At 41.7% G+C, this 24,734-nt stretch overlaps 2 protein-coding genes across 5 annotated transcripts in view; one reads left to right on the forward strand and one right to left on the reverse strand.

The window, feature by feature from the left end:
• UXS1 (UDP-glucuronate decarboxylase 1) overlaps positions 1-11,961 on the forward strand; it is a 63,641-nt gene extending 51,680 nt beyond the window's left edge. Inside the window, exons 12-16 of one of the 2 annotated variants that reach the window (XM_061626772.1) lie at positions 2,994-3,054; positions 3,832-3,889; positions 5,037-5,140; positions 9,116-9,308; positions 11,168-11,281. In XM_061626772.1, coding sequence (XP_061482756.1) covers positions 2,994-3,054; positions 3,832-3,889; positions 5,037-5,140; positions 9,116-9,308; positions 11,168-11,193 — 442 coding nt within the window. In that variant the 3' untranslated portion in view covers positions 11,194-11,281. Of the gene's footprint in view, positions 1-2,993; positions 3,055-3,831; positions 3,890-5,036; positions 5,141-9,115; positions 9,309-11,167 lie in introns of both variants that reach the window. The other variant, XM_061626773.1, reaches the window with a different exon arrangement.
• Positions 11,908-24,191, reverse strand: ECRG4 (ECRG4 augurin precursor). 3 transcript variants are annotated; one of them, XM_061626775.1, is made up of 5 exons: positions 23,251-23,311; positions 19,156-19,297; positions 17,678-17,725; positions 15,902-16,059; positions 11,908-13,844 (listed from the first exon to the last, which is right to left on the reverse strand). In XM_061626775.1, exons 2-5 carry the CDS (start codon positions 19,247-19,249, stop codon positions 13,683-13,685), a joined length of 462 nt encoding a protein of 153 aa, XP_061482759.1. In that variant the 5' UTR covers positions 19,250-19,297; positions 23,251-23,311; the 3' UTR covers positions 11,908-13,682. The 3 variants fall into 3 exon arrangements, with proteins under 3 accessions (XP_061482759.1, XP_061482760.1, XP_061482758.1); XM_061626774.1 differs by lacking the exon at positions 23,251-23,311 and adding an exon at positions 23,920-24,190 and having other exon boundaries at positions 11,909-13,844; XM_061626776.1 differs by lacking the exons at positions 17,678-17,725; positions 23,251-23,311 and adding an exon at positions 23,920-24,191.
• Between the last annotated feature and the right edge of the window lie 543 nt (positions 24,192-24,734).

A 24,734-nucleotide genomic window follows, 5' to 3' on the forward strand; every position in this document is an offset into this window, starting at 1 on the left:
TCAGGTCCACAGCCTGACCAATGATCCTTCAACAGTGGGGGTTTTATCCTGACAGTATGACAACAACTTTAATGGTTCACAGGTGGAGGCCAATGGTGAAGTAATTGTGCCTTCAATAGGGCAATTTCTTTCATCTGTGTAAACTGGGAGCTTCCATAGCACAGGGGTTGAATACTTATGCAAGCAACATATTTCAGTTTTTTATGTTTCTTACAAACATTTCCCAACATAAAACCAATGTCACCTTACAGTAATTGATATTTAGTTTCAGTGTTTCAAAATAAAATATAATACAGAACGAAATTACAATGTACCGTTTGTAATTCAGTAATAGGAGAGCATTGGTCAGGGGTCTGATTACTTTTACAAGGCACTGTACACTGTCTGTGTGAGCAGGCCTCTTTCTTTGTTTTCTTTCACAATCTGGCTGATGTATTGTCAGAAATTGAGGCTTGAAATTCTACTGAGCAGAATGTTAAGAATTCTGTGGGTTCACTCTGTTCTGCCTTCTGATTTAACTTTAAGATTTTCTTCAGTTAATTTTGCAATTGACATACACAGTTTTTTCTGCAGTATCCCATTCATGTCTTCCCCCTGCCTCCGCTTTTTAAATAGCTGTTGATGCATATCAGTACTTGCAATTTTCCTTTGTCCAAGACTACTTACGTGCACCACTGGTATGTGCCCATTGATTAAATTGCAGCCCAAAAGGGAACTGTAATTGATCATACAGATGTATCAAAATTTCTTTTTGCATGACAAATTTTGCATATATTTGTCATGCAAAAAGGAATTTTGATACATTTGTATGATCAATTACAGTTCCTTTTTGGGCTGCGATTTAATCAATGGGCACATACCAGTGGTGCACATAAGTAGTCTTGAACAAAGGAAAATTACATTAACTTAAAAACTGCCTCAAGCTGCTCAGGTATAGCAGTGTGAACAAAACTGGGACATTAAGGAAAAATCATCCTCATTACCTGTATGCCGCTTTCTCACAAGAATATCCCCAAAGTGGCTTACAACATATCTAATGAGCAGTAAGTATATTCTAATTCCTTGGTCCTGCTCTGGAAACACAATCTGGTAATTTGAAACCATAAATGACTGGAAGAAATTTGGATGAGAACTTCACCAAGTGCCCCTTCTACTTCTGTCTATCCTCAGCAACTGAGGGCACAGTAACTCATGGAATCTGAAGTCCAAAAAAGAGGGAGCTGGGGGAAAAATGAACCATTGTTCTGAATGTTAACACTGCTCCATTTATCATAAAGCTGATTCAGAGAGATCCTTTTGACTAGTTGAACTGAAGAAGCTGCCTTATACAGAGTCAGACCATTCTTCCATCCTGCTCAGTATTGTCTACTGTGATTAATTGGCAGTGGCTCTCTAGGCTCTAGGGCGAAAGTATGTCTCAGCACCAATAGAAGTCAGGGACTTCTACCCAGAATTACCTGCCATCCAGGGCATATGGTCTTCTGTAGATTACCATTCCATTTGCTGGGCAGAACTTCTGTCCACCTGATGGCACATATATGTGACTGTCCCAAATGACTATCATAATTATGCAGATTAGGATTCTTACTGATGGTTGCAATAAAACCCCAGCACTAAAACTGTGTATGGTAAATAACTTTTGCCCTAGAATCACTGTTCTACCGCCATTTTAAAGACCATAACTACATATGCCACTGAAAAGCACTTAAAGTACATGAATGCAGCCGATATCACATTTAAAAAAGCTCTTACCTCTATATGCCAGATCATATGTATACATAACTGGAACACCAGCAATCCTTGGCACAGGTAGATGCTGTGCTGGAATGCAGACAGTATTTACGATTGGCTAGCAAATGGTGTGAGAGCTTTCTGAATACAAATCCTAGCCATGTAGAGTGCTTGCATAGATGGTTGCTTTTTTAGTGGCATGTTGACTGTTGCATTTAAATAAGACTCACAGTTGATCCACTGGAAGCAAACATTTTCATGGAGCTACCAGTTTGTTGTGTTCCTTTAAAGATTCCTTTCAGTATCCCGCTTCTCCAGTGTCTAGGATGCCACTGCAATTAAATAAATATTAAATTTTTGTATCTGTTCTGTGTTCACAAAGTTAGGAGATAAGTACCTTGGAAGTGACTAGTTTTATCTGAAGTTTAAAATCCAAACTGCAGGTGCAGGCTTTCAAAAGACACTAGTTGATATTTCTAGAGTTGAAAACGATTGTCATTTTAGAAACCTCAATCCATTACTGCCATCTTGTGTTTACAGTATGGATATGCAATTTGTATTTGGAAAGAGAACCTATGCTTTTAGCCAGCAGGGATTTTAGATTATGTTGCACTAACAACGGAAGTAAGCTCTAGACTACAAAAGACACAATAAAATTGGTTAATCTTTACAGTGCTGCCGTCATCTTAGCTGCTATAGTCAACTATGACTACTTTTTTTGGAGGTTTTTGTATCATTTTGTCAATTGTTGTCATTCATTGACTGAAGCAACAGCCTGATCGATTGGGAAGCTTGAGGGGTAGGAGAAGGCTCTCTGATTTCACCAGGTTTTTAACTGAATAGCAGTATTTGGCCCAAGGCTGTCCACATGCCCTGATAACCACCAGAATCCAAATTCTTGGCCTAATAAGTGTTCAGCACTTTTAGATTGTATGGTGCTTGATAACGGATTCACATGGTTCCCTCTAAGCACTCCTTGAATGTATCCTGTTTTGACATTGCGGTTGGTACCAAGAAAATCTATGTGGAAATGGTTAAGGGAGAAATGTATTGCTTCACTCCGTAATGTGCTCTGCTGGACTCCCAATAAGGCTCCATGGTTTCTTATTTCAGGGCCAGCACTTTGTTACAGCTACCTCTGCATGGAACTGTTGCCATTAGTTTTTCCTAGAATCAGCATTTTGGAGGTCAGGCAGTAAATGTCTGAGGATACTACATTCTACTCAAGCTGTATTGTCATGTTTGTTTGTTTGTTTCCCCAGTGACCTTGTGAATGGGCTGGTGGCCTTAATGAACAGCAATGTCAGCAGTCCTGTTAACTTGGTAAACAAGCAGTTTTCTTCCAACCTTCTCCTTGATATAGATCCTGTACAGGAATTAAATGAAGAGACAAAAATCAGTTGGATCCAGTAATGGGGGGAAATCTTTGATACCGTGAAGTTATGAGAATTATAGTAGCTACATACCCTTCCTTTCCTCTTTTTGTTACGCACATGTTCAGCAACAGAGTACATACTGAGAACAATCAACATTGTGAATTTGCTGGCATTCTTCCTCCTCTTCAGATACTACCAGTTCTGATTGCGAGTGAAATCTTTGTAGGCCAAAATTTATAACTCCAGTTCAGTGTGTGGCAGTCTGCATGTGTTACGGCAAACTGACTGTCCCCACTAAAATTAAGTTTCATCTCCCATGTTTGTAATAGGAAAACCAAATTACCTTAACTCTCATGTTTGTAAATATTACTTGTAGATTTTCACTCTGGTTCTGAAACTTAGTAAGAATTGTTGACATAGTCTTCAGTCAAAGGGTGCTGGTATGTAAGCAGTTAGCTCTTCCACTTGCACAAGGAGGGGTGTCCCTGTTATTTGGGAGATCATTCTGCTGCAACTCCTTGCATCATGTGCCGTTCTGTTCTAGAGGGTTTATCAATTCTCAGGATAGTCTTTCATAGGCTGCAGAGGGAAGGGGAAGGCAGAAAAACCCATTCTGTTTATGGCGCAGAGGTTAGGATTGAATCCATATCACTCTACTAGTTACCTTATTGCAAAATAAAGCTTTTTAAAAACAACCCTTTAATTGTACTACTTATATTCTTAGGGGAATCCAGAAGAGCACTCTATTCTAGAATTTGCCCAGTTAATTAAGAAACTTGTTGGTAAGTATGACGTATAATTTACTTTGAACAAACTGTACATCTTGCATACTTCTTTCAGTTGATATATATCGTTGTGCTGCATGGGTACAGAGACAAATCACCTGATGGGATGGAGCCATAGCACTAGCACTTCCCGGTAGCAGGATCATTGCTGCTTATCAAGAGGTGTGGGGTGAGTCAGTGGGGAGGTCAGTACGGTGCAGACACACTGTGTCAACCTTACTGCTGCCTTGTCCCTTCTCCCAGTAAGCAACAGCAACCTTGCTGCTGGAAAGCTGCCCTACTGGGTGAGCTGCTCCTGCAAGGTTGCAAGCTGTGGCCTGGAGCTATAATTGGAGGAAATAGGATGCCAATGTCATGCTAACCATCGCCCTATTTGAGTGTTCTAATCCCCCACACAATTAGAACCTCATGAGGTAAACTGGGAAGAAGCGTGCTAGCTCCACCCACTGCCCCGCTTCACAAGTTTGAGGTAGATGGCTGCTGCAAGGGGCCTGCATATTCCCTGCATGATTCACAAGACTACACAATCAGAGCATACTTTGTGCTTCAGAAGTTATCCCATCAGGTGAGGAATTAAACAGTGGAATAAGAGTAATGATGAAAATAAAAGGAAATAATTCACTTGTGAGGGGAAGAAAGGCATGCATGCCCACAGAAAACTCTGGATTGAATTAAGTTCGATCAGGTATTATGGAGTAGCAGAAGCGCCACTCATGGAAAGTGCCTCCCTTCCCCCGCAACCACCTGTACCACAGCCCAGTCCACTCAGCAGAATATCCAAGCTCTCAGTGGAGCATTTTCAGGTGGGGGGGTTGGGAAGAGAGGGCAAGGAAGTTAGTATTCCCCAGTCCTGTTACTTATGCTTAACTCTGGGTGGAACCTTCTGAATCTCCAAACAATGGTAAGGAAGATTGGGCCTGCATTATAACTGCATAGAACCTGTGTGGTTTGTTGACTATGTGCTCTATACGTTAGGGAAGCTGTGTTATTGTGAAGCCTTTGATGCAGCTTGTCTTGGAATACATGTGAAATGTAGGACGAGATTGAGAATGCTCTGTTTCAGCTTGTTTGTAATGGCTGAAAATATAACATACAGTCATTGTCAGTAACAAATATAGTAATATTTTTTGGGGGGGGTTTATAGGCAGTGGAAGTGAAATCCAGTTTCTATCAGAAGCTCAAGATGACCCTCAGAAAAGGAAGCCCGATATCAGGAAAGCCAAGTTACTCCTTGGTTGGGAACCTGTGGTATGTACTGCTAGAGTAACAGTGCTGTGTGTGAATATTTTTGAAATGTAACATCATTAGCAACTGAATACTGCTCTTTGTTCCTAATCAATTGGATTAGGGCAGATCTAATGAAATTTCTTGTGTGTTGTGCTACCTCCTTTTGAGAATTGCAGAAAGAGCATTTTTAACAGAAATCAATATTACTGCTACTGCTTGATGGATAATAGCCATACTTCTGGTATTCATTCTTGATACAAACAGCAAAGCTAGTTAAATCTAGAGCAAAGCTAGTTAAATCTAGAACAAATCAGCAGGGACTCCTAAAAGCCAATGATTTAACAAAGACAGTGAAAGAAAATGTGTACATGTGCTTCTAACTCTGCTCCTTTTAAAACCAGTTTTATTGAACGGTAGGTCATTATTGAGTGGTAGTGACTAATTGTGCCTTCTACCTTTGAACTGAATTGCCTTGAGATCTTTTAACATCAATTTTCTTAGTATTGCTCTGCTGATAGAAAAGTATAATGCTTTTTGTCTGCATATCCCACCAGGTTATGTGTAGATTTGAAATTAAGCCTATGTGGTGCCCTGCTATTGCTTCCAGTGGAAACTAGTAGTTTTGTACTATATATAGTCCAGTGAGTGGTAAAAGTTAATATGAGTAGAATTGTGTGACTAATACCAGTCCTCTTAGCTCATACACATGCATACGTATTTATATGTGGTAGTTTTGATTTTTCAGATTGTTTTATTATGTATTATATATTTTGATATGGTGCTCTACTCTGGGGTTAATTGTAATGAAAAGCAAGGTATATATTGCCTAAATAAAGTAATAAAGGCAGTAATACAACAGTGTAATCCTATACATTAATAGATTCCGTTGTGTTAATTATTTATGCAAGTCCAGTCTAGACAGCTGTCAAAGTTTTAAAATTGTGCTGGTGTGTATTTGCCAGATTAGGTTGGAGGACATTCTGTAGACAGAATGATGCCTCCCTCTGGACGTGATAGGCAGGGTCTCTAGAACCTTTTGCCTCCTCCTCCAGGGGGAGTTGTCGTCCCATCCTCCAGACCTGACCTGCCTCAGCTGGAGAGTGGTATCGCCTTTTCTATTGGGAAGAAAATTCCCAGTGTCTTGAGCCTTTATTTTTTGTTTAGTCTTTTATTTTCTGTGTTTTATTGTTCTCCTCTTCCTTGTTTGAGTGTTTGTAGTTGTTTGTTGGGGCAGGGGGTTCTCCCTTGTTTGTGCCCCCTTCTTTCCCCTTGGTTGTTCCCTGTTAAAAAAAAAGTTTTGCTTTCCCAGTTCCCTCCCTCCATGGCTGTACAGCGGCAGCAGAGGGGCTGCGTTTTTGGCGGATCCCACAGCTAACTTCAACCGGACCACTAATTATGAGCTGGCGCAACGTGCTATGCCTTCTTTCCCTCTACACCTCACAGAGACTTGCTAGCTGGTGCGTGGCAGGTCACCTCAGGTGGTGGATGACACCGAAGCACCTCTCTGCAGAGCCAGATCTGGAGGAACCAAGTCGCCTGATTATCACAACAGATGCCAGTCTCCTAGGTTGAGGAGCCACAAGCGGACCCAGATGGTCCAGGGTATGTGGTCCCTGAGGGAAATGAAACTGCACATAATATTTTGGAATTGCGGCCCATCCATCTGGTGTTGTGCGCTTTCGGTCCAAAGATGGGGGCACATATTCACATCAGAACAGACAATACCTCGGTAAAGTCTTATATCAACAAGTGGAACAGCACTCAATCCAAGGGCCTGATAGCCAAAGCCCAACATCTTTTTAGGTGGACAGAGAGGAATGTTGCGTCAATGAAAGCAGAACACCTAGTAGGAGTCTCCAACGTGATGGCAGATTGGCTCAGCAATACAGTTATTATTTATTACATTTATACCTCGCCTTTCTTTTCATGATAGAAACCCAAGGCAGCTTACATATGGTTCCCAGGCGGTCTCCCATCCAGGCACTGACCAGACCTGACCCTGCTTAGCTTCAGCAGGGTGCTGGCCTCATGTGCCTTCAGACCATAGCCTGGGATCATCATGGAGATGGAGTGGCAACTGAACCCTTGGGTGTTTCAGCAGATCACAGCAAAATGGGGCATGCTAGTGTTGGACCTGTTTGCATCACTGCCGAATTCTCAGCTGAAGTGGTTCTTCCCTTGCCTTCCATATCCACAAGTCAGTGGGACCGATGCCCTCAAAATGGATTGGCCCAGGGGGCTACTTTATGCTTTTTCCTCTGTTCAGTCTTCTTCAATGCACAATCAGGTGGATCTGCCACACCAGAGTAGAGATCATCCTCATTGCCCCCGTTCTGGCCAAGACTTCCCTGGCTTCTGGACCTGCTGAACCTGTCAGTTCAGGATCACTGGCATCTCCCCACTCTACCTGACCTTCTGATACAGGGCCCAGTGGTTCACCTTCAGCAAATCTCTTCTATCTAACAGCCTGGAGGCTGAGAGGGTCTGGCTGATGGATTTGGGCTTCTCAGGGTCTGTTTTGGACACCCTGCTAGCATCTTGAAGAGCATCTACCAATAGAATGTATAGTTTTACATGGAAGGCTTGTGTGTTCAGTCGAAGGTGGACCCCCTTTTGAAAGATGTTGAGTTCCTACAGGTTGGAGTTGACAGGGGTTTAAGTGAATACAATAAGGAGGAAGGTGGCGGCACGCAGCAGTATTCTTTCTTGTTGAGGTGAGTCTCTGTCCTCCCATCACCTGTATAAGAGGTTCATCAAAGGGGTGACGTTGATTTCGCTCCGTGTAGTTCACAGGTTTCCGACCTGGAACTTAAATTGAGTTTGTCCGCCTTAACTGGTCCTCCCTTCGAACCTCTGGCAGTTTGTGACCTTAAGTTGTTGATATTTAAGACTGTTTTTCTCATGGCAATCACTTCAGCACAAAGAGTCTCTGAGCTGGCGGCGCTTTCCACCAACCCCCAACTCTGCATTTTCCATCAGAACAAGGTCAATTTGTGTCCCGATCCGGGTTTTATTCCTAAAGTGAAAGTTTTTCACAGGACACAGGAGGCGATTCTCCCTTCTTTTTGGCCTAACCCTTAATGCTGTCAGCAGTGCTGATGGCATTCACTTGATGTAAGATGCACCCTATGGTTTTATCTCAGTAGGCCGCTGGAATTCAGAAAATCGGAAGCTCTGTTCGTAGCCTTTTCTGGTCCTTCAAAGGGCCACAAGGTCTCATTGTCTTCTATCTCTAGGTGGTTGAGAGAGTCCATCATTCGGGCATATAGAGCCTTGAGCAAGGATCCCCATAAGGGTGTCACAGCACATTTCCTGAGGGGAGCAGCCACTTCAGCGGCATATAAAGGGAGTTTTCTAATTGTGGAGATATGTAGGGTGACTACTTGGGCTTCTGCACACAAATTCATCAAACTTTACAGGATAGATTCATTTTCATCAGCAGATGCAGCTTTTGGCAGGAAGGTTTTCCAGAGGCCAGTTCGTTAGTAGTTTGGGATCAGAGGAAACCCTCCCTGTATGGCTCACTGCTCTGCTACATCCTGTCTACAGAATGTTCTCCAACCTAATCTGGCAAAAATGGAAATTGGCATTTACCATGAATTTCTATTTGCAGATTAGGTTGGAGGACATTCTTCCCACTCCTGTTTCTTCTGTACTACCCTCTGGAATATTTTGGGTATGGGGATTGGGGCTTCTGCCTGCTGCTTACATACTGCACGTTATGTTTAGTTTTTGCGTCTACGTGTTGCTACTTTTTTCTCCTGTTTTTTCACTTTGTTCTGTTTCTTTTTTGTGCATTCTGCATATTGGGGTTGAGGAGTTGTTCTCTGCTCTGCCAGTTTGGTCTGGAGGGCGGGGCAACTCCTCCCCCTGGAAGAGGAGGCAAAAGGCTTTAAAGACCTTGCCTATCATGTCCAGAGAGAGGCATCATGAATGTCCTCCAACCTAATCTGCAAGTAGAAATTCATAGTAAGTGCTAATTTCCATTTTCTCTAGTACAGGCAGGCCCCGCTTATATGGCAGGCTCCGTTCCGGACTGCCGTCGAAAAGCAGAACCCATTGAAGATAATGGTGCGTGTTGCGCAAAAATGGCACACAGCGAGCAAAAACCACCGTAAAAGTGGAACAAGCGCCTTAAAGTGGGGACTTTCCCTAATTGAAAGCCGCCGCATTAGCAGAACACCGAAAGGTAAAGCGGGGCCTGCCTGTAAAAGTCTTTTCATGGAGGAGCAAGCAGCATTCAAGAATGTCCTTATTTTACTATATGTTTATATCAGCTGGTGTATGAACTTTTACATCCTAATTATGATTCTGCCAGGTTGTGAAGGCAAGGTGCTTGGGCTGCAATGTTATACTCACTTACCTGGAGTAAGTCCCAGTTAACTGTTGAGTCTTACTTCTGAGCAGTCATTTATTAAGTTTCACTAACTTGTTTCTAGGTTGCATAGTTTGTAAACGTGCAAAAGAGAGTCAGGAAAAATATTGGGGCAAGAGATGAAAGTTCCCTGAAGAATAACTAATTGCCATAATCCTGGCTTCAGTTTATTTAAGTGAGTGGGTAATGATTCAAACCACTCCTGAATGAAGAAAATCTGGAACATTTAGAGGAAGTAGAATTGAGAAAGCTGATTACTAAGTTTGTCAACTGGCTCCAATAGACATCTAGTAAGCTTGGGAGGGGACTTCCAGACAACCATAGCAGGAAGTAGGCTGATAAGCAGAAGCAGTATGTGCTTCCATGGCTGGGAAGTGATAAACAGAGGCATAAAAAAGTGGAGATAACAGCTTGTGCACTCCACCTGTTGTGCCCTCAAAACTCACCAGCCACTTTACCCTATGTGATGCCTGACAAAGCTCCTCAGACAGGGCTTTGGGACTCTAGTCTAATATCTTGTCAGGTAGCTTTAAAAATTCCTACAGGAGCCCAACTCTTCTTTCTCCCTCCCCTCCCCAAGCTAACAGAAGAGGCTGTGCCTAGTGGTTAAGGTGTTGGACTACGATCTGGGAGACCAGGGTTCGAATCCCCACATAGCCATGAAGCTCACTGGGTGACCTTGGGTCAGTCACTGCCTCTCAGCCTCATGAAAACCCTATTCATAGGGCCATCATAAGTCAGAATCGACTTGAGAGCAGTACACATTTTAATGAATGCAGTACTCTAGTCCGTGGTTGCTGACAGATTTAACTAGAGATCCATTTTGAAGAAGTCCCGGGCTCATGTCATAGCAGTGTCTTTTGTTCTTTCCTCTGCTGACTGCTGGTGGAAAAGGGAAGATTCACTAGAAGACAGAGGCATGCCAGTCTTTCCCAACCTTTGGGTTGCCAGATGTTGCTGGACTACAGTTCCCATAATTCCTGACCATTGGCCATGATGGCTGGGGCTGATGGGAATTGTAGTCAAACAATATCTGGGGGCCCAAAGGTTGGGAAAGGCTGAGATATGCTTCCTTCATCCCAAATATTTTGCTAATAACGTAGAAGAGAAAGAACTCAGGTGGGCAAATGAGAAAGTGGTATCTCAAGAAAGCTAGTTACCTATTTGACAGGCCAGTTGAAAGAATCGTTCAGTTTTCAGAGGAATTGTCTCTGAATGCAGAAGCAGGGGTGTCACTACCGGGGTGCGGAGGGTGCGGACCGCACCCAGGTGACACCCTGAGGGGGGTGACACCCAGAGCCACCCCACCCTGCGCCGTTGCCCAGCAAAGGAGCCGAGAAGCGCTCCGGGTCAGCGCAGCCAACTCCTCCTCGGAGGCGGGCAGGCAAGACGGAAAGCAGGTGCCCGCTCGCTGGCGGTGAAGCCGGGACGGGCCTTCCACCACCAGCCTGGAGCGCACACGCATGGGAGGGCGCGCACCGGAGGTCCGCACCTCCCCGCACTCCTGCTGGTGACGCCGCTGTGCAGAAGGTGTCTTTAAGTTATTTGGCAGAGTATCTATAAACATATTTGATATACTTACGACAATAGCGATAACCAAATAAGCATTTTTGTAACATATTTGTAAAGAACTGACTAGAATCATTGGCTATATCACTTTTCTTTCATAATAGGTCCCATTGGAAGAAGGATTAAATAAAGCAATTCATTACTTTCGCAAAGAACTGGAATATCAAGCAAATAATCAATATATTCCTAAACCAAAACCTGCCAGGATAAAAAAAGGAAGAACCAGACATAACTAAAAACTCCTCAAGCTGGACAGGAAATAAAAAAATTCCTTGTTTGAAAAGATTTGTTTAAAAGAAAAAAGACTTCAAAACAGGTATCATGAAGAAAAACTGGAAATTTCACTCTGAAGCTTGCTTTTAAAGAAGTGGATGTGCCTAAATAAGAAAACTGCAATCTTTGCCTTGCACTTTTTAAATCTGTCTTTTTATGTAAAATAGGATAGAAGCATTCTTTTCTAGTATCTTCAAGTTTTTATATCTTACTGTGAGATCATTTTGTTGTGACTGTCCTTGACAGTTTTATTTCCTGGTTTCTTTGTGAAGCTGCAGATGGGATGGGAACATGCCAATTTATTTATAAAAAGTGGGTACTTTAAATGAGAGATACTATGCATTAAGAAAAAAAGGCAAGCAGTATTGTCAGATGACTAAAAGCACTGGCATCTAGTATTATAGGGTTATAAAAATTCTGTATGAGAGCTTTATGTATTCTTTTTATTAAATTGTTTTTTTCCCAAATGTTTAGTTAGAGTTGCACACTTGAATTTGAAAATATTTTCACTGACTTTCATGGATAAATGCTATTTTAAATCACTACTGTGTTGTGCAGGGGAAAAGTTAATGTATTATTGGTTACCAGTGGTTGAATATGCTATTTTAATAAAATATGAAACTTACATATTTCACTTTTTCATGTAAGAATACCATGGTGGTAGTTGTGCGCTCATGCATATTGACAAAAGATATAGCAACCAAAACCAAACTTACATTTGTGGTGTTCCCCCCCCCCAGTAACTGGTAGTCTTTGACCAGTAGTGTGTAAGGTTTTAAGCTGAGTGCTTTTCATGAAGTGCAGGCTAGTCAAGGCTAATCCCATGGACTTTAATAATAATATACCTTGCCCATTTTTTGTTACCTGTAGCAAACACAGATGACACTACACTGCTATTTGCAGTACTAATTCACTCATTCCCACCAGTTATTCATGTTCACCTAGTTTACAAGTACACAAACAGTATGATCTTTATTTAAAGGATTAGAAAATGATCTGGATCTTAGTAAGTAACCCACATTCCAGTCCCCTGATATTTGCTTTGTTCTTTACCATTTTAACACCGAACAAGTTTGTTTGGATGGAATGCATGCACCTGTAGGGATGGTTGTTCAACCTCTGCTCTTCCTGACTGCCCTCATCAAGGACTACAGTGGCAGGAGAATTATGCACAGCCACTGTAGTAATATGCTGTGTTTAAAACATCAGAGCTGTGACAGCAGTACAGGCAGCTTTTGTCTGTCCTAGCCTGTACCAGTAATCCTTTTAAGTCAGTTTTGACGTCAGATAGACAGCTCTGCCCACCTGTCAAACTTGGTCTGTGGAGGCTGGGGGAAGTAAGGATCCAACCTACCAACTGGATCCAGTTTCCCATCCCTGCTTTAAGTAAAGCACATTGTCTGTGGTCACATGTAATTCTAACCATAGTTTAACACTACATGGACAGGCATGAATGAGCTCAACCAAAGCATCTGGCTCAACCATACCCCCCCCCCAATGTGGAAGAGGATTTCAGCAGAGTTTAGTTTCACTTTTACAGAATGCCAACTTTGGCATGTCTAAACCAGGCACAGTGGTTTAACACAAACTGTTGTTTAACAAGACAGCTTCAAAATTATTTTGGGATTCTGTAAAAGTGAAATGAAGCTCTGCCAAAGTCATCCTTGTGGCTGCACAGGAGGTGGAGAGGGCAGGAGAGCATGTGAGCCCCATATTTTGCTTGGGTTCATTCAGGTTCATCCACCCAGCACTAAACCATGGTTTAGTATTAAGATGTGAAACTGGCCAGAGAGAACTCTTTTATATACATTGTTCACACAGGTCTACCTCTGCAGTATTGGAAGTATAGTTGCCGCTAGATGCTTGTGAGCAGTGAATTGCCTAATTGGTTGTTCCTGAAATGCATCTGACAAGGGTGCTAAATAGGAGGTGGTGGTGTCCCTTGTCCAATTATAGTATAATGATGCTTTATAAATGCAGCTGTGCTATACTGCTGCCTTGGAGGATTAAAGATAAACTATTGTAATCCTACATACTGCTTTGCAATTAGTAAGCCATTGTTTCTGCAATAAGCCATATGACATAGGTTGTCCACTGTTAGACTGGAATGTAATTCAAGCGACAGAAATGTCATAAGATGATCCATGCTGAGTTAAATTATTTCACCAAAACACTGGTAAAAAAAACCCCAGGAAATTTTAATTCTAACTCATACATTGTATGCTACTGAGTGGATATAAAAACATTTAATTTTTTCTTAGTGTTTATAATCAACTAATTAATTTCAAAGGAGCATAAAAGGCTATCAGTCTTCCTCGTGTATTGCAAAGAGAAGAAAAAATGAGATTAATAATCATCATAATTGACACTTGCTCCATGCCTGAAGGTATGTGGATTTCGTGGGCCAATAGGTGCATCTTCATCATAATGGTGATGGTAATAACCACCGTAATACTCGTGGCCACTACGGCCTAGGTTTGACCAATAGGAGACATCATCTTCAAATTTCTGCATACAAAAAAAAGTAGCAATTAGCTAAAAGCTGCAGCTTCATTGTATAAATGCTTAAGTACGCTGCTACAAGAATAGTAATAACTTCCTGTGCCACATTTGAAGATTTTCTCGGTTATTCATACTGCTACCTAAACTAATGCATGCAATTCTTTTATATGCAGGCCAAGATAATATTCTTCTAGTTGGGTATCTGGCAGTAAACGATGAGAAGTTTTATAATTTTTTTAAACAATTTTTAAAAAGTTGATTTGAAGTTTGTATATCATGCATCTTTAACATTTTAAAATATAACCCATGACTGATGCTTATACAACATCAAGTTGAACACACTTTGCACAGTATTTATGTTAAATCAAAAGCCTTATGTATTTAAACACTTTGTGCTAGCTAGGTATTTGAAAATTTCTAGACATGGAAAGGGACAACAAGCTGTTTTCAACAATTTACCAAGCTCAGTTGTATCTTGGATGGGGGAAGAGAGGTTTCAAAACTTTGCTTCACATTTTACTTTGAACTTTGGAGTTCTATAAAATTAGAACTCTATTGCAAATTGTGACCTATGTCCCCCTAACCCACAAAATGTTTGCTATATAAAGTCACTACTTGCTTCCTATATAAGGCACTATCTCATTTCACTGTTCTATCCCAATGATGATGCACTATCACTACAAATGAAAACAATCTCATTGTTGTCTATGCTCAGGAAAGGATGCAAAAAAATCCTTTTGTGTGTGTGTGTGTGTGTGTGTATGCTTTATTTAAATATAACAATTTGGGTTACAATGTGGCTTTTTAAGACCATAATGACTTCATTAGTGTTATTGAATTCTTCTTATCTGCCTAATTTTAGGAACCCATTTATGATTTTTTTTAAAAAGTAAGATTTAGAAACAAGGAAATTATAATAGTAGTTTACATTTGGGGGGGGTAATCCTAGTTTTCCTAGCCTTGCTATTTTTTTAAAAAAACTGCCTTCAGTCTGTCTCCCAAAATGTGCAACAAACACAACAGCTATGAAATGTAACTCAATAAATTTTCCTTTGCCAGTTATTCAGATAATGTGTGCTAGCAAATTGTCGTGTAATCCACCAGAGCAAAATCTGTATGTTCTGTTCTGCACAATATTTAGAAGAAAACTATCAAAAAGTTACACTTTATAATTTATATTTTCTTTTTTAAAAAGGGAATTGCCGACACTCCTAAAGATAGTCTTTAGTAGTGTAAAAGGTGTTCTTTCTATTGCCTATACACCAAGTAGTAAAATGGTTGCTTTTCTAACTTGATGGCCAATCTATATCTCTTCTACATTAAAAGCTGCTTCTGCTGTTACTCTCTTTAAAGGGTGGGAAGACACCTCAAGGTGCCTTCCTCTGACAGCGTCATTATGTGTTATGTGTTCAAAACCAAAAATTTTACACCTAAAATTGATGGGCAGTAAGAACCAGATGTCTCAATGCTCAGACTTGTGAGACTTCTAAATGTACATCAAAACTTTTGAACTGCTGTACCCCTGCTAGGTTCACAATAATCATGTGCACCTTGAATAGAGAGTGCACAAGACAAATCAAAATGGTTTAATTGTCAGAACAACTTCTGGCAAAAAAACATTGGGGTTCTAGGAATAGAGAGAAAAGGGTAATACCTTGCCATTCTCAAATTCCTTTGAGGACTTAACAGTAAAGTAGTGCAGGTGATCACAATACAATCATAGTGCCTCCATGATGCCACTGCAAGGCAACTTTTTTAGAATAGACCCTTTTATGCTTCTGTAAATATTCATATTCTCTATGGCTACACACTGGGCAAACGTTTGCATACCATGTGACAACTGATACTTCAAAATAATTCTTCCCTACACAGCTAAGACAACAAAGGGGCAATATCCTGAAGACATAGTTAAATCACCTTAAGTGGATTCAGATTCCTGCACAGTCAGTATTGAAACAATGTTCATAACAGGTCTATCTACCACTCATTGAGTATTTTTGTAAGTGACTACATACAACAATCTTTGTCTCTGGATGTTTTAAGCAGGAAATGTTGCCACTTACAGCTTCATCAAAGCCCAAGTAGAGGAATTGTTGGTACCACTGCTGTACATCAGGTTGACTCCTATCCCACAGCTGGCGCTTCTGACGTTTCAGGCTGTTCAAAAACTCCTTGGCCTTATCTTCTTTGACAGACACATCTGCCTTTACTGGAGCAGGAGCTGAAATGAAAGAGCCAGAAAATACAAGGTTGCTCACTCAGATGATAATGTCACTTTTTCCAAGCTTACAGCAATTAGGTGTTTTAGGTTTTACAGGTGAAAGGGGCTGATAGGAGCTGGAGACGAACAACATCTACAGGTTCCCCAGCTCTGTCTAAAGTACAATAAGTATAAATTCTTATAAACAATAAATTATATACATAATCTATTCTAAAAATCATATAACCAAAAAATAACTATCAAACATTTGTGAGAACTCGGTATAACAGGTATTCTGCGATGCTCAACAATGACTGCGAAGTTTCCCTGTGTATTGCACTAGCATAAAAATAAAGGATTGGGTATATGTCATCAAATGGGAGTCTAGAACTGTATGTTCCACCTTCATCTCGTATCTTGAAACAGCAGTCATCATATATACCTTGTAAAATGGATGGGGAACCTTTATCAGGATCTCCCAAATTTCACAGGAGAGAGGACTGCCTGTCTGTCAATAACATGACATCATTGTGACATCACATGATTCACAAATAGGCAGTCCTGCCAACCTGGTAAAATCCCTTCTGCTTCCCTTTTAAGATTCTGAAGTCGGGGACTTAAAGAGGGAGTGGGGAGGAGACTTGCAAAAAGCCCCTGTGCTCTCGTTTGAGCAAACAGAAGCTCATGAGCTGTCTTAAAGCCTTTGAAAAAACTTATTTGATGAGCAGGGATTGAATCCTGCAGTGCTGGCTGCATGATCTTGTTCCCTGCTGGGAATGGGATTACGCACCCAATGCAGGATTAAACACTCTGCAACTGGGCTTCCTGACATGTTTCTGTTGCAAACATGGTCTGGAACCCTAATGGGAGGGTTGTGGAAGGGGAAAGATAAATGAGAGAAGGATTAAGTATCTTCTTTTACAAGCCATCTGTCTTCTGCAAATTACTTCCTTTCACAGCTATCTGAGGCAGATAGGGCTTCAGGCCACAAACTATTATTATTTATTTATTAGATTTATATCCCACCCTTCCAGTAGCAGCCCAGGGCGTCAAACAAAAGCACTAAAAACACTTTAAAACAGCAGCCTGTGCTGGTGTTGCATCGAGCATCCAGGTGGGCAAAGCTGAGTCAGATCAACTCCTCCCAGTTCACCCACCCAGGTCTCAGTAATGCACACCAAATCGGCATCTTCATCCGTGATCAAACCATGGATGAGTGTAGTCTTACTGTGTACCGATCTGGCGTTAAACAACAGCACACACAGGCCAGTGGACATAGCAGATGAGCAACGAGGAACCCGTCCATGAGAAGAGTGGGAGTGAGGAACAAGGCATAGATAGCCTTGCCCTCATCTACCCACGATCACTGAAACTGGGGTGGCATCACCCATGTTCCTCTTTACTAAGACTCTTCCTAAACACCTTATACGAACACAGCAAGAGCCCACCAACAAAACCTACCTGAACCAGTTATCCCAGTAGGTCTCTGGGAGAATTGGGAACAATCAGACCCACTCAGTATTTTTCACACAGGGCACATCTATTGGCAGAATGTGTCACTCTGGCCTGACTTAGCTGTTGTTTTCTGACCAAGTAGCAGCAAAGAGGGTGTGTGACATCTGAGACAGTGCAAGCTTACCTTCCTGTCTTTGAAACATCAGCTTAAGTTTATTTCCTCTTGAAACACCTAATGAATCCAAAATCGAATTAAATAAATCAGGATACCAAAGGTTCAAAATATTTACAAGGTTTCCTACAAAGTACTACTTTCTTAATAGGAAAGTTTCTTAATTGAGAAAGTTTAGCCTGCAGGGAAAACAAGATGCTTCCATAGTCGAATGAAGGTCCCTTTCTCTATGTTTATTTCACGGAAGAATACACACACACACATCCTTTTGAAGCAATGGGAATTTATGCATGCCCCAGTGAAGTAAGGGATGTCATGGTAATTCGAGTTTGGCACCTGAGGCCCAATTATATAACAAAGACAGGGGGAGCCAACATGGTGCACTCCAGATGTCGTCGAAGTATATAATTCGCCATTCCTGACAATGGGTTTTGCTAGCTGGAGCAGATGGGAGTTGGAACATTGGCTATCCTTGATCTAAGGAATGATGCATAATGGACTCTACTGCCAGCTGTAATTTTGCAAGGATTGCTATATGCCAGCCTAGATATTATGTCTATGCCTTTAAAACAGATGTGTCAAACATACAATCATTTAGGGGATGGGGGGTGGGGAAGAGACTGCCCTGTGGTACTTATTTCACAAAGTATTAAACTGCCAGCAGGAGATGCCTCTGGAAGAGCAAAGAGACTGAGTTCTGGGGTGGTGGTGAAAAAGCACTTATATCATTGTTTCCACAGCTGGCTCTTTAAGGCATGGGAATTATTACAGCAAAGTAAATGCACTTATACATAAAATATTGAGTATACTCATGCAACAAGTTTTTTTAGGTGAGATAACTTTGCAGAGCTGAGCACATGCACACACACTTTTAATAACTGGAAAAAAATATACGAACAAAAGTAGTATTGACTTTTTCGCTACGTTTTAAAGCGTGTGCGTTTGGTCCCTGGGCACCTGCTGTGTGGAGAATCTGTGCCGCCTCAGTTCACATAAGTTTGACAGCCCTGCTTTAAAATAAGGTAACCGTTATACTTTGGGCTATACCGCTCTACCAATCCCGTTATCTATTCTCTTTCTGCTTATTAAGTGGCACAGAACCCTTGCTGGGAAAAGAAAAACGTTGTCAACCTTCCTATGACCAGGACAGAGTTTCTTCAAAATTTCCTTTCGATTAATGTGTTCCTACAGGGGGGCTCATTTCTACGACTCTGACCACACAGTAATTCTGCCAGTGCCGTTACATCCCCCGTCCGGGCACGAACTACTTAAGGAATTTTGGCGGGAAGGAAAATGGTCTGCCTCTCCCACGCTCAGCACCCCTCTGCCTTGATTCTGCATGCGCCCCCCCCCCGCACCGCCGCCTTTTTCCTCACACAAGCCTCCCCTTCCCTCTTCCTAGCTCCTGGAGGAATGAACCTCAAGTTCTCCTGACTGTGGGGCAGGCTCTCTCGCCCCAACCCTTTCCTGTGCGCGCGGGGCTGACTCACCGGGACTCAAGCAGATGAAAATGACCAGCATCAGGGCAGCTAAGGAGAGCGCCCGCCGGCCGGGCCAGCAAGACACCGTCGGCGGCAGCAACATCTTGGCGGCAATCTCCGAGGGCGTTTTACCAAGCGCTCCTTTCTTCACCTACCAGAAGAAAAGCAAAAGACGGATGGCGCCCAAGAGGAAAAGGCAAGGGTCTTGGGGCAGAGGGGGAGCTGGCAGAACAGAGAGGTCCTAGCGAGGCTCCAGGCGCAGGAAGGCGAAGCTGAGCGGTGTGTGCACTGCAGAGTGTGAGGCGCTAGAAGCCCGGCCTGGTAGCAGACCCGCTGTGCGGGCCACTACCAAGTTGTTGCTCATGGACGCAGCCCAGTGTTCGTGGATGGACGGAAATTTTATTAGGAGGAGGGAATGGGGAGAAGGGAGGAACAAAAGAAGGAAAATTTCTAGGAAAATAATTGGCAGCTGCTGTGTTTGCCACGTTTAAGATTATACAGCCGCAAGAGTGGCTGTATACTATAGCCAGCGTGAATTTTTCACATCTCACAGTGTTAAATTGAAAATACCCCCCATGCCATTCAGATGCTTCCCATAAGCTCATTTCAAAACAAAACCTTACAAAACTTATAGTCCTGAACTCAGAAACGCTTGCTTGACAACCCTCTCAATTTTCATCTCGATAAACAAAACAGTCAGAAAGCATCGAGAGTTCAAAGTCAAAAGAGAGAGAGAAAATCCAGACCACTTTTAGACTTTTTTCTCTGAGCTCTCATATTCTGTTAAAATTCATTAAAAATCATCCATGTTCACAGAGGATCTGTAATCCTGTTACTGACCTTGCCCCATACTCTGACCTTCATATTCTTCAGTTTAAAAGTTTTTAAAATGCCTGGGTGGTTTTTAATTAATTTAAGAAATGTTGCAGTGAACTGAATGATAATGTCAAACATGTTCAGTAAGAACCAACTGTCAGTGTTCTAAAAGCCAGACTCATAGATGCTTGGCTTGGCTCATCAGGGGGCCACATCCACACCAGACTTTGATTTCAGTGAGACAGTCATTGGCTGGTCCATGACCAAAATAAATTCATTCATTCATTCATTCAGTGAGACAGTCATGGCTTCCCTCAGAGAATCCTGGGAAGTGTAGTTTGTGAAGGGTGCTGAGAGGAGACTGCTATTCCCCTGACAGAGCTCCAGTGGCCAGAGTGGTTTAAGTCAGCCACTCTGACTGAAGTTCTGTGAGGGGAACAGGGCATCTCTTAGCAACTCTCACCACGTTTCACTAGCTACACTTCCCAGGATTCTTTTGGAAAAGCCATGACTGTCGAAAGTGAAAGAAACGTCTGGTGTGGATGTGGCCAGGGACAGCTTTGGTTTAAATTTGGGTGAGAGGCTACATGTGCCTGCATGTGTAGAAGAAAAAAGTGGGGGAAACCCTAAAAAGCAATGATACTGTTCACAATGTTTTCCTTTTGGAAAGGAAAGGGGCTTCCCTTCTGCCCAGTGCCCACCCATTCAATTTCCTCCCCTCCCTCCTCCAGGTCAGTGTTGGACTACGACCTGGTAGACCAGGGTTTGAATCCCCACATAGCCATGAAGTTCACTGGGTGACCTTGGGCCAGTCACTGCCTTTCAGCCTCAGAGGAAGGCAATGGTAAAACTACCACTGAATACTGTTTACCATGAAAACCCTATTCATAGGGTTGCCATAAGTCAGGATTGACTTGAAGGCAGTCCATTTCCATTTTCAAACATGATTGCACAGAAATAAATCCCATTGAACTCAAAAAGTATGCAACTGATCAAACCCACCCTCGCTTCTCCTCCCTCCTATCCCCTCCCTCTTGCCCCTTCTCTCCCCCTCCCCCTCCAATCCCCTCCTTCCCTCTCCCCATGGTCAGTTTTACCTATCTTAAGCATGATTGCACAGGAGTAAAAACCACTGAACTCAATAAGCATGCAAATGATCAAACCTGCCCTCCCCTGCCCCTTCCTTTGCCTCTCCCCCTCTAAAGCCCTCCTTTTCTCTCCCCCTCCTTCCGCTCCCCTCTCCCCTTCCTTTCTCCTTCCCTCTCCTCTCCCCTCCCCCTGCTCTTCTCCCATGGTCAGTTTTACCTATCCTAACCATGATTAAAAATGCAAATGTACTGCCTTCAAGTCGATTCTGACTTATGGCGACCATATGAATAGGGTTTTCATGAGGCTGAGAGGCAGTGACTGGCCCAAGGTCATCCAGTGAGCTTCATGGCTATGTGGGGATATGAACCGTGGTCTCCCAGGTCGTAGTCCAACACCTTAACCACTACACCACACTGATTACATAGGAGTGAATCCCATTGAAATCAGTAAGCATGCAAATGATCAGACCTGGCTTTTCCCTCCTTCCCCTCTCCTCTCCCCTGTTCCTTCTTCCTCCTTCCCTGCCCATTCCAGCCGTCCCTCGCTCCCCCCCAGTCAGTTTTACCTATCCTAAGCATGATCGCACGGGAGTAAATCGCACTTAACTCAATAAACATGAAAATGATCAAACCTGTCCTTCTCCCCTGCACCTCCTTCCTGCTCCCCTCTGCCCTTCCTCCCCTCCTTCCTCCTGCTCCCCTCCCCATTCCCTGTGGTCAGTTTCACCTATCCTAAGCATGATTGCAGGGGAGTAAATCCCACTGAACTCAATAAGCATGCAAATGATCAATCCATTCTCACCAAGCTTGCACAGGAACCCATTTCTTACCTCCTGGATTAAAAAGCAGAGAAATACACTAATAGGCAAAAAACCTTGTGGTTTAAGAACATATCTATAGCCAACAGATATTTCTCTCAAACTTTAAAAAGTAGGGAAATTGGGCAGCTATAGTGAATGCACCAGGGGAGCAGGAGACCTGACCTCCTCTCTGAGATATTGGACTGCCCTACAAATTTGTCAAAATGTAAACAGAATTTGGGTTGGTCTTTCACAGTCCAATCCACTTCCTGTGTAGCTTAGAAGAATTTGGTAACATGTGCTGTCCTGACTTGGTTGCTCTTTTATTGTGAGCCAAAATGGTAGTCACTCAGTTAAATGCATCAAAATACTTCACCCTTTTATACCATATATTGCAATGTGATGAACCAGTAGTTTAAGTGATTTTTAAAGCATCTGAATCAAAGTTATGGCTGAGCAAACCTCATACTGATTATTTAACCATACATTTATTTTTTCCTTGTTTTGAACTGGCAATTAAAATCCAGCTGAGAAGAATAACAAGGAGATTTACTGCACCTTAAATACTTAACAATTTCTTATACATTTTATGTATTTAAGCATGACCTATTTGACAAAGTAGACTCTAGTCCAATCTTTGCCAGGCTTGAGTCCCCAGATGTTGCTAGTCTACAGCTCTCAACATTCCTGACCATTGGCCATGCTTGCTTGCGATGATGGAAGTTGTAATCCAACATCTGGGGATTGAAGGTTTGGGAATGCTACTTCAGTTGATGAAAGCTTATTCCATAATAAATGTTAGTCTTTGCGGTGTCGTTTATTATTTATGATTTATTTAACACATTTTACTTCACTTTTCCTCAGTGAGTCTGACAGTTAATCCAATAGATTAACCTTAAAAACATTTGGATAACAATAAATACAGTAAAACAACAATGAAACCACTAAGACAGCAGAGAGAGACTAAGGATAAAAATACAAAGTACCATCTAAAGTTATTAGCAGTGCTGTGTATCCAGAAATCAGCCCCATTGACTGCAGTGGGACTTACACTCAGTTAAGTGTGTATAGGAATCCAGCCTTAACCACAACAATTGAAACAATTTCTAAAAGAAAGCAACCATATGTGTCCCAAATGCCTACCTGAACAGGAATTATTTGTTTTGTTTTGTTTCTGCAGGTACACACCAACATGGCTACCCCTTCCGCAAATCAAGAGAATTTTTAAAATCTAACAAAATATCAGTCCTTAGACAGGCTAGACTTTACAGTTTCAACTGATATAAGATACAATATACTCTGAACTCATGTGAAACCTCCACTAAAGTTACAGAGAGCTGCAAAAGAACAGGTCTGTAATCGTACAAAATCCTGCGCATGTTTATTTAGAATTGTCTTACCGTGTTTAGGGGATCTGTGTGTGCATAGGATTGCACCCTTGATTTGGTAAGATCATGTAGATTGTGCCCAAAAGAAGTAGCGTAAAAAGGCTTCAGATTCCTTGTAAACAATATTATTTCATATGTGCTCCAGATTTAGGTTTCATAACAGTGAAGGGTTTTATAGTTTTTCAACCTTTCAGCTTTTAAACATGATTGATTTTGCTGCTATAGAATTTTTAGACGCTCTTCCGAGGCTGATCTCTATATATCACTAGAGTTGTTGGAGAGAAGTCACACTGAATACAGCTTAATATGCAGAACTTGGAAAAGTTACTTTTTTAAACTACAACTCCCATCAGCCCCAGCCAGCATGGCCACTGGATTGGGCTGATGGGAGTTGTAGTTCAAAAAAGTAACTTTTCTAAGCTCTGTTAAATATGCTAGTAGGTGGAGGATTGCAGTTAATATATACAGAATGAACTAAATGAAACCTCTTTCATAAGCTATATTTCCCTCAGCTAATAAAATATTACAGTATACAACTCCATAACGTTTAAACCACAATCTCTACCAGCCTGCATTTGACTTTTTAGCATAATATGAAATTTTTCTTCTCTCTCTAAATTCAAATTGTTATTTTTTAAAAAAATTCCCAACCCTATAGTAAACACATACTGTATTAATTACCTTTCAAGTAATTGGCTTCCTGTCTTTGTGCTTGGCCAGAAGAAATGACTTTTTCTGTTACAGCAACAAGTTGCTCTTTATTTAAGTACACCTTGAACTTCTGGGAGTAAAAGCAAGAAGAAACTGGGCAGTACAAGAAAAATTCATTACATTTTTTAAAAAACCACTAGGACCAACCTATGAAGGACACATTTATTCCATTTTGCAAGAATCCAGCCTTTTTCAGAAAAAAAAATCCACTAGGCACTTTACGGATGAATTGGGAGGAATCACATTTCTGCTCAATCAGTAGGATAGCATTTCAAAAGAGAAAGAAAGATGATTGCAAGCAGATGCACATTCATGTTCTCATCTTAAAGGAATTTCTCTCTCTCTCTCTCTCTCTCTCTCTCTCTCTGTGTGTGTGTGTTTGTGTGTGTGTGTAGAATGATGAATAACACATTTCAGGGGGCATTTTAATGTTTCTTAGCTTCTTACAGATGATGGAAACAAACCTATTTTAGCATTATATATACATTACAAAATATATCACTACATAGGCAGTTTCTCCCTCTGTCCTTGATAAAAATGAGAATTTTGCTTCTGGAGATTACTGTAGATCACTGGTGGAGTAGGATAATAGTTTGATTAATAACAGGAAGGAGAAAGTAGAAATAAATTGACAGTTCTCCAGTGGAAGGATGTAAGAAGTGGGGTCTGTCAAGGATCAATATTAGAACCAGAGCATTTTAACTTGTTAATTAATTATCTAGAATTAGAGATGAGCCAAGTTTGTTGATGATACCACATTGTTTGAAGATAGTTAAAAATGAGAT

The sequence above is a fragment of the Rhineura floridana genome, chromosome 5, assembly GCF_030035675.1.
Source record: "Rhineura floridana isolate rRhiFlo1 chromosome 5, rRhiFlo1.hap2, whole genome shotgun sequence".
NCBI lineage: Eukaryota > Metazoa > Chordata > Lepidosauria > Squamata > Rhineuridae > Rhineura > Rhineura floridana.